Source organism: Saccostrea cucullata, unplaced genomic scaffold (assembly GCF_032062105.1).
Source record: "Saccostrea cucullata isolate Sc308-1 unplaced genomic scaffold, CSIRO_AGI_Scuc_v1 ctg416, whole genome shotgun sequence".
Taxonomy (NCBI): Eukaryota; Metazoa; Mollusca; class Bivalvia; order Ostreida; family Ostreidae; genus Saccostrea; species Saccostrea cuccullata.
The window spans coordinates 73,917-90,310 of record NW_026925088.1 but is presented as its reverse complement, the minus strand read 5'-3'; the positions used below and the strand labels follow the sequence as shown (position 1 = coordinate 90,310).

The 16,394-nt window shown below is 33.5% G+C and overlaps 1 protein-coding gene across 1 annotated transcript; it reads left to right on the top strand.

Annotated features, from left to right (window-relative positions):
- The first annotated feature begins 10,491 nt into the window (after window positions 1-10,491).
- Window positions 10,492-16,354, top strand: LOC134268045 (uncharacterized). The gene is made up of 4 exons (XM_062750251.1): window positions 10,492-10,541; window positions 13,553-13,592; window positions 14,653-14,935; window positions 15,060-16,354. Exons 1-4 carry the CDS (start codon window positions 10,513-10,515, stop codon window positions 15,917-15,919), a joined length of 1,212 nt encoding a protein of 403 aa, XP_062606235.1. The 5' UTR covers window positions 10,492-10,512; the 3' UTR covers window positions 15,920-16,354.
- Window positions 16,355-16,394: the final 40 nt, after the last annotated feature.

The following is a 16,394-nucleotide window of genomic DNA, read 5'->3' as shown; positions in this document are numbered from 1 at the left end:
TATTCAAGTGATTTTCCCTACAACGGATGCCCCACTTAGTTAAATTTTGTTTTGCAAGACAAACTTGGCAAAACTTAGTTTAAACATGTTAAATCAGAGTAATTTTCTATTCAAACTGCAAGGGAGAATTCAGGAATTTTTTTTTTTTGACTTCAGGTAACTTTTTATCCCCCTTTTTTTTTTTTGCTTGTCAAGGGGGTAAAAAAAAAATTCTCTGGCCGCCCCCCCCCCCCCACTAAAAACGATAACTTTTGTAAAACCCTCCTAAAATACCTCATAAAGAAAATGTGCTAAGTATGAGGAGCCGTTGTAGAATTAATGCCATTAAGTATATAAAATCACATATTCAATCTTGTGATATCACTTTTTTTTTTTAATTTCAAATGGTGTTATTACCTATTAACCCCTTCCATGGCATAGATTTTAAGCATTTCTGGACAAATTGATATTAAGATTTCAATCCATTTTTTGAGTATTTCTTGCAATTTTTGTATTTACCAATGTATATATATATATTCTGAAAGCAGGTATTGTGTAGTTTCTGAAAATGATTATAAAAATATCATTTCAGTTGCCATGGCAACAAAATACACCATAATCATGCTTGAATTTCCATTATTTTAGATTCATATTTACATGTTGTGCATTTTTTTTTTTACAAACCAATTTTAAGTATTTTGGCGGGAGGGTGGGGTGGGGTGGGAGGTAATCACCAGAATTTAGCATTTTGACATATAACATGTTGCCCCCGCATTGATTTCATTTCTATCAAAAAGTTGGTACAACCAATAAAAAAATTCTGTATATTATTTTATCGTAATTATTTTCTCTTTCCAACAGTGCGAGATTTATTCTGATATTTGTAGTATTAAGGAAGTCCTTGTTTTACTATTCAAGAACAAAAAAGGTTGGGATCGGTCATTCATTTCTATGGTAGAAAGAAAGTTATGTTTGACACAAGAGGCCCACGGGCCTTATAGGTCACCTGAGTATCATGTAACCACTTTCCAACAATTGAATTTGATTCAAATTTTAAACCAAAGGCCATGAAATTCACAACTTTGAAAGAGGCACCATTGCTTTTATTACTACACACTTAGCATGGTTACTCTGTTTACTTTATACCCAGAGGTAGATCAGAGTAACAAAGAGAAAATGCATTTCCAGTTTATAACCAGTTTTGCACCCCACATCACAGGAACCACAGACCCTTGGGCCACATATTTCAAAATTTTGGAAATTTTATCATCAATTTTATTATATCATAAATGGTTGATTAATACCAAAGAGCCAGGGGTCCTGAAATTAACCATTTTGGAAGAGACACCTTTCCTAAGATTTCATGAATATGTAATTAGATAATTGGCATAATACCAAGAAGCAAAGGAGAAGATTTTCAAAGAATTAATGAATTTTCACTAAATAGTGATATATTCTCATTACTTATTAGAGCCTGCCCTAAAACACCAGAACCCCTGACCCAAGGGCCATGCCATGAAATTCATAATTTTGGAAGAGGCAGCTTTATTCAACATATCTTTGTATTGGTTAGTTTATGTAATACCTATGACACGCCAAATTCACAAAAATGAGCTAAACATACTTTCACAGTCGATAAACTACAGGTAGGTTTATCGGTTGTAAATTATAGTTTACGGACTGTAAACTTTATTTAACAACGTTAGTCTATATTTTACATCTGTAAACCATAGTTAACACGATAATCTATGTTTCAGAACCGTAAACTATACTTAAAAAAAATCATTTGCATGAAAACAATCATTTGCACTAAACTAGTTTACACTCTTAACTATAGATTGTAAATATAGTTTCATTTGTGAACTATGTTTTACATAGTTCATGTGAATCTATGTTCATCAACAAAATCTATTGTTAACGTTTTATTACTGATAAATAAACTAAAATTAGCATTCGTAAAGTATAGTTAACAACCATTAAATTTAGTTTTACAGATGAAAACTATAGTTATCGAATTGTTAACTATAGTTTACGGTTTGTAAATTATAGTTTACAGTCGATAAACCTAGTTTATCAACTGTGAAACTGTGTTTAGCTCATTTTTGTGAATTTGGCGTGCCATAAATACCAAGGAACAGAGAAGAAGAATTTTAAAGAATGTATTTTCACTATATAATCAATAGAGCCCTGCCCTAACACCAGAACCCGCGACCAAGGGGCCATAAAATTCACAAATTTGGAAGAGACATTCTTTCTCATTGTAACTATGTACCTAGTTAGTTTATTTGATACCCAAGAGCAGAGAAGATTTTCAAAGAATTTATGCATTTTCATTACGTAATCCGTAGAGCCCCGCCCTACATTTGAACCTCAACCCGGGGGCCATGAGATTCACAAGTTTGAAAGAGGCTTCCTTCCTCATCATAACTATGTACTTGGCTAATTTGTTTAAAACCCAGGAGCAGAGAAGAAAATTTTCAAAGAAATCGTGCATATTCACCTATCAATGTGAATCTATAGCCCTGCCCTAGCACTAGAACCCTTGATCCCGGGGCCATAAAATTAACAATTTTGGAAGAGGCAGTCTTATTTAACATAACTATGTAATTGGTTAGTTTATTTAATGCTCAGGAGCTTAGAAGATTTCAAAGAAATAATGCATTTTCACAATGTAATCTATTTAATTCGGCACTAGCATTACAACCCCGACCCTGGGGCCATGAAATCCACAATTTTGTTAGAGGACTCAATACTGATTACAATCATGACAGTAGTTTGACTGCTTGATGTCCAGGAGTAAAGAAGAAGATTTTGAAAGATTGCATTAATTTTAGTGGTTTTTGCCCAACCCCTCAGGTCCCAGGGGACAGGGACCATTAAATCAATAATTTTTGTTCCCCTTCACCCATAGATGCTATATGCCAAAATTGGTTGAGCGGTTGCAGAGAAGAAGCTGAAAATGTTCAAATGTTAACACACAACGCACAACGCACGACGACGACGGACGAAAACAGATATCATCTATAGCAATATGTCACCTGAGTTTACTCAGGTGACCTACAAAAGTGGTGGGCCCTAGTACGCGTCTATGGAAGTAGTAGTTCTAGGGCTCTTCTCAAAACACATTTTATAAAACCAAAATAACGAGTAAGTTAGTTTATTAAAAAAAAAATCGATGGAGAACATTTTTAAAAATTAACTATTAATTAAGAAATGCATATATGGACACAAAAGCATGTAGGCCTCCGATCGCAAACATACAATTCAGAAATGGTATATAAAATAGTTCCTTGACAACACAGTTAGCAAACTCAGGTCAAAAGACAAAAATTACACATGTTACAATCTGTTCAGTTCAGCGAGCCTCATTTTTTCTCTTAGCTACAGCATTTGGCTTGTAATGTCACCTTCATTTCTGTTATCAATGTAAGAAGGGAGGAGGAACATGAATGCTATTTGTTGAATAATAAAAAAACAACAACTTGGGACTCTTAATTTGCATCATAAAGACGTTAATGGTAATCTAACAACCAAGATCTTGCTTACTTCTCCCTTCAGGTGTCTACCCGAGGGCCACAACACAGTCATCTGTTGGGTCCTTTCTAAGCACATGGCCGATCCAATTCTATCTCCTCCTCCTCACCTCACCACTGATGCTTTCTACATCTACCATCTCCAGAACAGTCTTGTTTGGGATATGCTGCTGCCATCTGACCATAAGAATCCTTCTGAGACACCGTGTTTTAAAAGTTGTCAATCTTCTTTTCCTCTGTCTTGGTAAACTTCCAAGTCTAGCATCCATATAGCAATGCAGGGAGGAACAGACTCCTAAAGAGGGAGACTTTTATCTTTCTACTGAAAGAAATCTTTAGACTGTCTGTAGTGTTCCAGATGTTTGCTAGTCGCCTGAAGGATGCACCGGCCAGTGCTATCCTCTTCCTTATGTCAGAAGTCCCATCTCCATTCTTAGTGATATTGGCGCCGAGGTAGGTAAAGTTGTCCGCCTCGTCGGCTTCGCTGTTTCCAACTGGCAGGCTGATTTCACTCTTGCTTTTTATCTTTATCACTTTGCAATTCTTGGCATTCAGCTTCAACCCAACTTTTGCGGATTTTTCTTCCAATATGGTTGTTTTAGACTGAAGATGGTTCATTGCTGATGAAAGTAGGGCAATGTCGTCGGAAGACAATTCAGTGTGAAAATAATGGCCTCACAATTTGAATAAAAATAGGCCAGTAAACGATAGATTGCATTTGCTAACAACATTACTGGATATCTTCAATAGAATTTGCGAAATATTGATATTCTATTATCAGCAACTTATTTTTCAATTCTTGAATCAAAATCTTGAAAATTTATGTTGTGTATTGATAAAAAGCCGTCAATAAATCAGAATGTAGAAATGATGGCCAAAGCAAGAGACTTCCTTTATATATCAGTAAAAGTTATAAAGGGCGCAATTAAACCCTTAAGTAATTCCTACAAGGCTGTTCTCGTCATGGAGGATGACTGTTACCATGACAAACAGGATCCAAAACATTCATCAACTCTTGTCTGAGAAGCATCCTCCAGGTTAGATGGCCCGACAAAATTAGCAAAATCGATTTGTAGCACAGAACAAACCAATGCCCAATAGAAGAAATACTAGGAATGCAGAGAAGGTGGAGCTGGATAGGACACACTTTAAGCAAGGCCCACAATAACATCATAAGACAAGCCCTATCCTGGAACCCCAAGAAAAACGTAAGAGAGATAAGCCAATGCACACCTGGCAAGAGACAAGACCTGAAAAGAAATAGAAAGTATTGCTCAGGATAGAGGGGCCTGGGGGTATCTTGTCAGCGGTACATACCCAAAAAGGGGTAGCAAGCATATGTAGGTAATAGTAAGTAAATCAAATAGATAGTTCAAGACTTTATCTCCAAAAGCTACTAGTTCAGAACTGGTGCGTTATAGTTTTATATACTGTGAAATCTTCAATGTTCGTGGGGACCAATGATTGTGAGCTATCCTTATCCACGAATTTGCATCCCTACGAACATTAATTTTTGTAAACATTGTTATTGAATCTTCTGTATATGTGAGTTACCCAAGAAAGAACACCTCAAGGAACCCACAAAATTTTGCTTACCACGAACACTGATCCACGAATTAAAATGATTCCAAAGATTTATTGCGCACTGTTTGGGAGAATTTCTCCACTTGGTAAATCATCTACCGTTCACCTCGTAATTCAGACATATTCTTAATCCAATTTATATATTTTATCCTCCTCTTAACCATTTGTAGTTACCTTAACAGGCGATAAACTGGCTTGATTTGAATTGTCTGAGGGAAAATTCTAATTCAAGCAAGTTTATCGCTTGTAGAGACGACTCTCAAGCTATGGGAGGTGTATAAAATACTCATATAGTTTATTAAAAAATGTTCTAGAAGTATGAGGGAAAGGTAGATGATTTACCAATGTTGGAATGTGGAGAAATATTTCCAAACAGTGCGCAGCAAATCTTGCGCCTTAAATTACACATTATTTGCATTACGGGATCTGTAGCGCTTTGTTCAAAGAATAATATATACAACCATATCGCTAGAGTTCTGCAGTTAAAAAAATACATACATGATACATGTACATGTAGATATTGATGACCCCGAGCTTAAGCGTCATTTTAGTATCAACTTTAAGTACCTGTTTGTAAAGCCATAATGTTTCCGTACAAAATTGTTTTGAATATTTCCAACGCTCCATTTATATTGAAAAAGCCGCTGATTTTAATAAGTCTAAGACTTTGATTTTTTGTGTGTATATTAATTATTGTGTTTGTTCAGACTTAAATTTACTACCAAGCTATCAAGGCTTCAATGTATGGCGAATTACTTCAAATCCCTCTAAGTAAAATAATAGTTTGAATCGTCCCGCTTCAGAAAATAAGTACAAGGTGATAATGCGTTAAACAAGCAGTCTGCAAATACCTGGCCTGCGTCGCTGGAGCATGGCAGGTCTGCAGAAGGCAGATTCTGGGTAAGCTACCAAGTTTAGATTTAAATTAAGATAAAATATAATGAATCTGTCTCGAGAAAGGTTCAATCAAAATAAAGAACTGATTAAATAAAAGTAAATGTAAGTAAAATTGATATCTTACATTTATATATGCTCTACCTCAGGTAAGATCAAACTGAGGGCGTCGGCCAGTTTTAAAGACTGCTTGCTTTTAAATCTTTAGTGTATAAAATGATTTTTAAAATGAATAAAAATAATTCAGCAGGTCAATTGAAATTCAAAGAACATGGTTTGATGTAGCTGCTTTGGAAAGACAAACCAGAGACATTGTTACTTATTGTTCAATGGTTACTTCATGGGCATTCAAGCGACATACAGCCTTTTGATCGAATGCCCTATTTAATTTTAATATAAAGGATACCAAAAATTGCACAGATAATTATGTCATGAAATAGACACAGTAAATACATATGCTTCGATAGAGGGAAAAAAATGACTAATATAATAATACAAGAAGCAGATATAAGCTTAATATTCTCATCTTTTTTCATATGTTTTCCCGTTCCTTTAGAAAATAATAAAACGGTATTTTTAAATCTTACAAGTACAGAACTATAATAAATTTACATGTATTTTTTATGCATTTCCTAAAGATTTCAAAAGCAAATTGATGTCGAAATAAAAAATGATCAATGTTTTAGAAAATTTTATAGTAAAATATGTCGATATAATTGTTAAGAATTCAAATTTAGTTGCCGCTAAATTTTAATCTTCTGCTTAACTTTATTATAAATCTATATTCTTGCACACAATTAGTTTATTGGTTTTTTTTTTTGCATAGTAAAACATTCTGATTGTACATACAAGTACTCTGATCTTGATAATAAATAGATGCTCGAGTTTCTGATTGACAATACATGTATCTTTGTGGTTTTTGGAGACCAGGATTTCCAACGGTATATTGGAATTCTAATGGGTACTAATTGCGCCCCGTTATTAGCAGACCTATTTTTGTATTCATATGAAGCAGAGTTTGTATAGAATCTTATAAGTGAAATGTACAACTCGACATTTGTATATATCAACGACGTATTGTCAATTAACAATGGCTATCTCCATTCTTATGTCGATACGATATTTCCCGTTGAGCTTGAAATAAAAGATGCCTCAGAGTCTGACACATCTGTTTCGCATTTGGATATTTCACTTGAAAAGGGCGTAAATGGTAATCTAACAACCAAGCTTCATGACAAACGAGATGGTTTTAACTTTTTAATTGTCAACTTCCCTCACTTATGCATCAATATACCGTCATCACCTGCATACAGGATTTATATATCTCGGCTGTTTCGATACGCAAAAGCATGATCTACAATTTTTAAGGGGGCCGACTATAGTTTCCATTGCAATATTTCGCGCATCATAGTAAAATGAAGCGTATTTACTGTTTTAATGCAACTTTTTTCGCTTAATTATTAAAATTAAACAAAATTAAGAAATTATAGGTATAAAAATGTAATTACAATTTGATATTACTGATTTTTTAACCGATTTTGCAATTGATAGGTAGTGTGTTTTTGACGTTTGCAGTGTGTTTTTGACGTTATATAATCTGTACCTCTTCAAAAAAATTCGGGTAATAAAAATATTATTGAAAAAGTTTCTTTCCTTGTTTGTGAAAAATGACGTCAAACTTGTGACGAAAAATGGTTGTCTCAGTCGAACTCGTTCAACAAACGTTTATTGTAATATCTTAGAAATCCCTCTTCAGTATCAAATACATAATTTGTACACAGTTTATTGAGATAAATGAGTTCCTATAAATTCAATTAATGATTGGATTAATCGTTTTAATGAAGGAAGGCTGATGGTTAAAAATGATACTTGTCATCTTGAAAGTTTGAAAGCAAGTTTGAGATATGTATTTTTAATTAAGCATTTGCTATCAAAGACCTCCAATTAGCACTTTGAAAAATAGTTGTATTTGAACAATGATATAAGTAAAATACCATTGTTTACTTCATATTTTTAATATATATAAAAATAGTAAAATTTGCTAATTTTTTGCATTTTGAGATGCCCCCTCTGGTAACAAGACGGTAGAATATTGTGTTTTTTACATATATTGTATAATATAGTATTACTCATCAAATATTATAGTTTGAACAAAATGTTTATTGTAGTATTTGTATAATTTACTTTAAAGTGCTAAAAATTGGCATTTTCCTATACTGTAAAACGAGAAAATTTGGCGCATACGTATTTTAGCGCAAACGCAAGTGGGAATGTCATAAAATAAATTTAGCGCTTGCACTTGTCAGTAAAATATATAAATGTGATATTTTGTTTTTTTATCCACACCCGTATTTGATTTTTTTGTTAGTCAAGCACGGAAACACATTAGTACTCCCGTATATCAGTTAACATTCGTTAGTTAACTTTACCGCGGTACGTGTTGCTATCACATGGACGTGGCACAATATAAAAATTTATTTTATTTCTATTTTCAATTAAAAGAAATTGAGTATTTTCTCATTTAAATCATATTAAAACAATGCATGCATCGACAGATAATTACTTCGATAAAACGGTAATCCTAATCAGGTGTTGTCTGCTAGCTCAATCGCCATGCTTGATCATTGTTTACCTCAAGGCGATAGATGATTGACACGCCGAGAAGCCAAACTTTGAAGGTGCTAATGACGAGAATTGGGTAACAACTACCGGGGTAACAATAGTTTAATTAAATTATAATTTGGCAGAACTTTCTCGATTAATCCTACCATGTACAGTGCTAGTGTGTTTATAAAATCCATTGAACCTTTGACATTACGTAATCGCGCGTTCCGGTTTACATGTACTTATGTAAAAGCTTTGAACAAAAAAAAAAATGATATTTAGAAATCCTTTAGCGCACAATAAATTTTAGCGCTCAGGGGTTCTTGCGCCAAAGGCGCTAAAATTAGTAGTGCGCCAAATATTCTCGTTTTACAGTATAATCCTATAGTAAATGAACCTGTATTTTGAGACGGTCCCTCAAAATACCTGGACGGTAGATTTCCCCCAAACTTTGCATGTACACTGAAGTTAATGTAAGTTATAAATGGTATAAAAATGAAGAGTTTCGCTATTTGTAGTTTTCACACAATAAAACTATAGTCGGCCCCCTTAAAACGAGGTAAAATATTGACAAACAAGTTGCTTAAACAAGAATATCAGCAGTCTCGTTTAAATTATTTTGTAAGTTCTATGGTCGATACAATGACTTTCTAGCAAATACAATTTATCATTAGGTCAAATGCTGACTGACATTTTTCATACTAATTCTTAGGCCATTAAGTACACACTGAATTGACGACGGATTTTTTCATTATTTCCCGATCATGACAAGGAACACACGACGGGTGGGACCGGTCAGCAGGGGGATGCTCACTCCTTCATGGAACCTGGTCCAACCAATGATGCTTTTGAGGTCCGTATTTGCTTTGCTCCTATTTTGTATTGTTTTATGGACATTTGAACTTGAATACTGTTATCTCCATACGTTTCATTCTAAAAAAGCCAATATAACTGTTAAGAATGCAAATTGAGTTGCTGCTATATTATTATCTCCAGCTTAACTCTTTTTCATCTATATTCTTGCAATCGATATTTTTTCCAATAAAAATTCAAACAGGACGGTAGGGGATGATTTGATACATATTTTTATTTTCCCTCTTTTTTGATCAAAATTTGAAAGGGGAAAACAATACTTGCTAAAGAAACAAAAATAGGTAAATCTGAATTCAAACAATATTACTATCATTAAATGTATTCTTAATTTGACACAAAAACATTTCATATTTGCACTGTATATGTATAGATTGAAGGATCCAAAATTAAGAACTAGGAGTACTGTGAGCAATGAACTCACATTATGATACCCCGCCTCCCATATAGTTACCGGGGTATGATGTAAATTCCATGTTTTGCTCCGAGAGACCCGAAATAAGTGTCAGATCAAAAAATGATAGAAGGTGCACAATTATGTAATTAAGAATCTGTGAAAGTATCATTAAATTTTATTTGGTGGTATAGCAGGAGTTGCGGATATGAGATGGGTACCCTTCAATATAATAGAAAGGATGGCAGTGTCAATGTTTTGCTCTAAGAAACCTAAAACAGGTGTCAGACCAAAAAGTAAAATAAGAGGTTCAATATGGTATTCTGTATAACGAAAATTCTGTGAAAATCTCATTAGATTCATTCTGTGGTAAAAGAGGAGTTGCAGATAAGAGATGGGTACCCCAACGCGTAACAGACGGACGAACCGACGGACGGACATTCCGATCACTATGTACCGCCCCTCTTTTCAAGCAGGGGTATAATAAAATGAATCCATTTGTTTTGACAACATTTTGTAAATTACTGAATAAAAAGCCACCCCCTTTTAAGTAAAATAATAGTTTGAATCGTCCCGCTTCAAAATGTAAATAAAAGGTGCATGATAATGCGTTAAACAAGCAATCTGGAAATACCCGTCCTGTATCGCGGTAACATGGCAGGTCTGCAGAAGTCAGATTCGGGGTAAGTTGCCATGTTTAGATTTAAATTAAGATAAAATATAATGAATCTGTCTCGAGAAAGGTTCATTTAAAATAAAGAACTGATTAAAGTAAACGTATATAAAACTGACATGTTATATTTATAGATACCCTATCTCAAATAAGATCACAATGAGGGCGCTTTAAAGTTTTAGAGACTACTTGCATTTAAATCTTTACAGTGTATAAACTTATTTTCAAAAACAACTTCAAAAAAAAAATCTCAGGAGGTCAGAGTCAATGGATATGTTTTGCTGTAGCTCCATTGTAAGACAATGTATACCGCAGACATTGTTACAATGAAGCGCATTGAAGTGGTAACATTTTCTGTTTGGAAAAACAACTTCAAAAAAAAAAATGATCAATACCTGGAGGTCAGAGTCATAGGTAAGCATGTTCGATGTTGTTGCTAACTCCAATAAACATGATAAAATCATAATTATGCTTCCAATTGTAATAAGAACAATGTATACTCTTAATTTCAATGTAACTCATGTTGCTTGTCGCGGGAAGTGTGTTATTTATTCCTTTCTCGTTTCTAAAGAAATGGGCGTTGTTCAATGTATTTATTGTTCAATGGTTACTTCATGGGCACTCAAGCGACATGTAGCCTTGTGACAGAATGCCCTATTTAATTTAATAAAACGGATACTGAAAAATGCATAGTACTTGCATGTATCATTTTGTCTCTTTTATAAATAAGAAAAGTAGACAAATAGTTCACCAATAAGAATTGTTTCCTTTGTAAACTTGTTAAGTTATGAATCAACTGATAACAGATAAATATACACAGTTAATACCTGCTTCCATAGACGGAGAAAATCTTTAATAACTTTTATTCATGTCAGAAGTTGATTTAACCCTAGTTATAATTCTCATCGTATTTTTCTGTTTCTTAAAAAAATAATGAAACTGTAAATTTAAATATTACAGGTACAAATCTTATTTGATTTTTTTTTTGAAGAAATTTTATTTTTTATGTATTTATTGAAGATTTCAAATGCAAAATGATGTTGCAATGAAAAATGTTCATTTATTTTGAAAATTAAATAGTAAAAAATGTCAATATAATTCTAAAGAATGCAAATTGAGTTGCCGCTAAATTATTATTTTTTTATCATCTATATTCTTGCATATTTTTTTTTGTTTTTGCCAATAAAAATTCAAACAAGACGGTACGTAGGGGGAGGATTTGATAGACAGATATTAAAAAGAGTATAAGATGAGGGTCAGTTTGTGCTACATAGCATCTCATATTCTTTTAAACAGTTTTAGCCTTTACCCAACTGTCTTTGACACATAAAATGTTGACAGTATATTAGATTAATTTTTTTTAATTAACAGCAAACTTTCCCTGATACATCACATACTAGTAATTCTTGCATGCACTTGGCATTTAACTTACAGAAAGTCTTTAACAGTATACATGCCATGTGTATTATACCAAATGAATCATTTACTTACTCACAGCAATGATTTACTGAAAATCATCCATACTTTTTAAAATGGAGTTACCTTTTATCTTGATTAATTAATAGAAATATATAAAAGTTTTATACATTTCTATTAGTTAATCAAAACCTTTAGATTCCACAAATCTTTGCTGTTGCTGTAAAGAAGGTAAATTGTAATTAGCACCCTAATTTGTTTTTTCACATGTAAAATAATTTGTTATCTGAAATCCTTGCAATTGAAAGTTCTCTTCACAAAGTTGATTGAAATATATGAAGATAACGAACAGTATTTAAGCTCAAAAGTCCATAAAACAATACAAAATAGGAGCAAAGCAAACACGGATCTCCAAAACATCATGAAATGGGATCAGGTGCAATGAAGTAGAAACCATCCCCTGCCGACCGATCACTTTATTGATTATTAAGGTCTTCCGTTTCCAACGGAAGACCTTCTACTGATTCTGATGATTAAGATTATTCTTATTATTCTTTTTTTTTCCTTTTCCTAGACGCCGACTTTGAGGCCTCATATTTCACTCATTTCTCAATGGATTTTGCTCAAATTTTCAGAGTTTATAGACTTTACTAAACTCTTTCAGAATGCTATCTAAAATTTCAAAAAGTCACTTCCGGTTTTGAGTTATTTCCCTTTAAACGAAAATTTATAGGCTTTCGTTTCCAGACAAAGGCTCAGAGACGGCTAAAGCTGGAGCAGAAATTCTACTGATTTTAGATAATAGAAGGATTGAAGTTGTGCATAGCTGTTTTTGTTTTCGATTTCTCTATTCAAAATGATGCTATATAGGGGTCAAAAATTAGAACGCCTAAAAGAGCGAAAATTTACACATATTTTGCTTTTTATCTTCTAAACTAAAAATATTTTGTTAAAATATGTAGAACAAAATTTGTGCAGCATCACAAGATCTTTCAAATAATATCTCGAAAAAAGGGCTTACCCCTAAATTAAGGGATCTAGAGGGGCCAAAAGTTTTTTCCAGATATCTCAAAAAGTATTGAGAATTTGTAATACATCCAAGAAGCAAAGTTGTTCAAAATGTCAAGCTTAATCTATTGAAGTCGTCAAAATGCGTCCAGCGACGTCACTTCCGGTCAAACCGGAAGTAGTCAGAAAATGCATATTTTTGCCGTTCTTGACAAGTTTTTGGGTAACATATGTCACTGGGAGCATAAAACCTAATTTTCCGTCCGTCGACATCACTTCCGGTCAAACCGGAAGTAGCCAAAAATAGCTTATTTTTTAAGGTTTTGATACAAAATTGAAATTATAAAGTGACTGGAGACGACTAAGCTCATTGCTTTCTTTTGTTGACGTCACTTCCGGTCAAAACAGGACGGAAGACCTACTCGTTGCTTTGCAACGAGCTTTGCTCTAGTTGTATTATATTCTTCTTCATTAATCTAAAAAATTGAATTTGAACTAGCCTTTGCTGCATTACTGTACAGAAAATAAATTTTAATATGTACTTTTAAATAAGTTTTGGATTTGTTTTCTTAAATAAAAATGTGTTCTTTCTTACAGTTTTGAAGAAGGACCAGGGGATATTGTAGAAAAGCTAAAGGTATTGGATGACTTGATTTCTTTTGGTAATAAATTGTTTCCAGTGATAAATAGTAATTGCCCTTCTGAAATTATGAATGAACTTTTCACCTGTCTTGTGTAAAAGTAATAAAAAGTACTTGTATTTTTCTTACAATACTTTGGGGCCTAGAATTTATGGTAGTCTACATATATGAAATACCCTCATACATTTTAAATGGTAATAAATCAAAAGGAGATTTAAACGAACGATAAATAAATAAATATTTAAATGAAAAGTCTCCGATTTTTATATTTTTAGATGTATTAAGTTAAACATCTTTAAAAATTTCCTTAATTTTATATCTGCACCTTATATAAACATGTCAACAGGAGTAGTTTGACTGATTAGAGCTATAACCAGGAACAAGTAGGGATAACGCCTTCTTGGTAAATATGTTCAATTAATATATCATCGCATGGAATGACAATGTTTACATAGGGTTTAGTGCATACTCTGCGTAAATATGCATCGAGAAAACTTTTTTCATTATTTTAAACTAGTGTGTTTATGCAACACTGATGTCCCCGTATGGCTCGAATACGAGTCAAATTAAAAGGTCAACATATAAAAAAAGCTTAAACAAAGGAATATGTCTTGTCACAAGAAGTTATGGTCAAAGTTTTTCAAAAGCAGGTAAATCTCTAAGGCGAGGGTTAATAAGTTAACTCTGGCAAACAGAAAGTCTTACCAAAAGAAATACATATGTGAAATATAGCCACTAACGAGTTAAGATAAGGTTAAATACTTAAGGAAGAGTCTCTTGTTCAAAAATCAAAGAAAAATATGTACCCCAATCTTCGAGAACGGGGGTACAAATCTCTCTCTCTATCTTTCTCTCTCTCTCTCTCAAGTTTCAACATTCCAATAACAAAATAAAACAACATTCATTCATTTCAAAAGCATCTTTTTAACCATTTATTGATACAGGGCTTGAACGTAAAGAATATAAAGAATAAATCATTCCTATAGTGTTTCAAGAAAAATCTTTTTTCTCCAAATTACACTTTCTTCACACTTAAAACAATAATATATATTCCAGTATCTACTTGATGAGCAATTTCAAAAGTTGGAGGAAAAATTTTCGAGCCAGCTTCAAACCACCAATGAAAAACTTGATGTTCTCACGAGGCGAGTCTCAAATATCGAACAGTTGTTTGATGATGAACAGAGAAATTTAAATAGAGTCGTTAAACAAACTGCCAAGACCTTGACGAGTGGACCCAGCAAGCCCCGTCTAAGGAGGTTTGCTGCGGTTTGTTGTAGTGAAGATTCTCTATACAGTAGCAGTAGCAGTGATGGATCCTTCCACATACCAATTGAAGGTAAATTTTCTACCAAAATACCGGTATGTAAAATAAAATACTATAGATAAGTGTCCCATTCATTTTTCAATGGACGTGTTCTTTGTTTCAATATATGATAAGCATATTTAGTTTGTGATTGCAGATCTTCCAAGTGCATGTGCCAATGTATACAAAGAGGTTCTTATTCAAGAACATGAAAATATTTTGAAAGACTTCGATCCAAACAGTACAGATGTCCTCGACAAGTTAATTGCAGATGACGCCATTACGGCGAGCGATGCAGAGGAAATAAAGAGGAGGGGAGGGGGAAAGAAAGATCAAACCAGAAGCCTTCTGTTACTGTTAGAACAGCGCGGTCACGGCCCATTTCTCAGTTTTGTTGATGCTTTAGAAAGTGACCACAACCATCTTCACAAATCGTTAAAAAGATCATTAAGTATAATGTACAAAGAGAAGAAAAATGGACGTCTAACATGTACTGTGTGTAAAATTATAGAAAACGTTCACCCACGTGATGTCATAGACAAATTTTACAGCCAAAAGTTCATACAATCAAAGACAATGAGAGACATCAACCAATGTGGGGATCTTAGGACGGGCTGGGAACAACTGAAGCCTTATATTAAAAATGTAGACGCCATTATGACACTAGCAGATTCACTTTTGCCAAAGTACAAAAGTTTGTCAGAGGAGCTAATCAAAGTTAAAGACATGCCAAAATTTAACTGTTTTTGTAAACGGTTATCTGCAAAACGAAAGCGTGAAGAATCAACCAAAATAGAAACAGTTCCCCAATCCCCAGTTGAACATAGCGATGTTTCCATCGAACTGGGTGTAAGTAAAGTCCTATCTGACATAGACGTCGACGCAACTGAACGCGAACAACAACAAACTGCTTCTATGGAATTTGTGAGCAGATTCAGTGAATCCGGATTTAGAGAAAAATTTCATAGACAAGCGATAAAGAAAAGGGAATCCAAGCTGAAATGTGAAGAAAGCTAGACATTGAAGATAACCGAATGAGCAATAAAGAAACAAACACCCATAAAGACAGTTTTTGATGAAGGATGAAAATTTTCAAACAGAAAGTCAATGAGATGTTCCCCATCATGATCATATGATTATTAACATATCAATGGGCGAGGGGATATTACAACATACAAATAAATACCATAAGCTTAAAGGGGTCATAAAAAATATGATACCAAGCAAGTTTGCTGTATTTATACGAACCCTTACATATGCTTCTATTGCAACAGAAGCTGGAAGACGGTTACATTACCCTTTTTACTCAACATCTGTGTATTTCTTCAAACGTATAAATTGCCTTGGATTTACATGTAGTTTGTTCTGTTATTTTTACAAAGTTCTTATCTCTGCATATGAAAAAAAAGTAATTCTTTTTAAAAATTGTGTATTTATACGATACTTGACGCATAATTCACGTGACGATTTCATTAAAATGTTTTTAAAATAA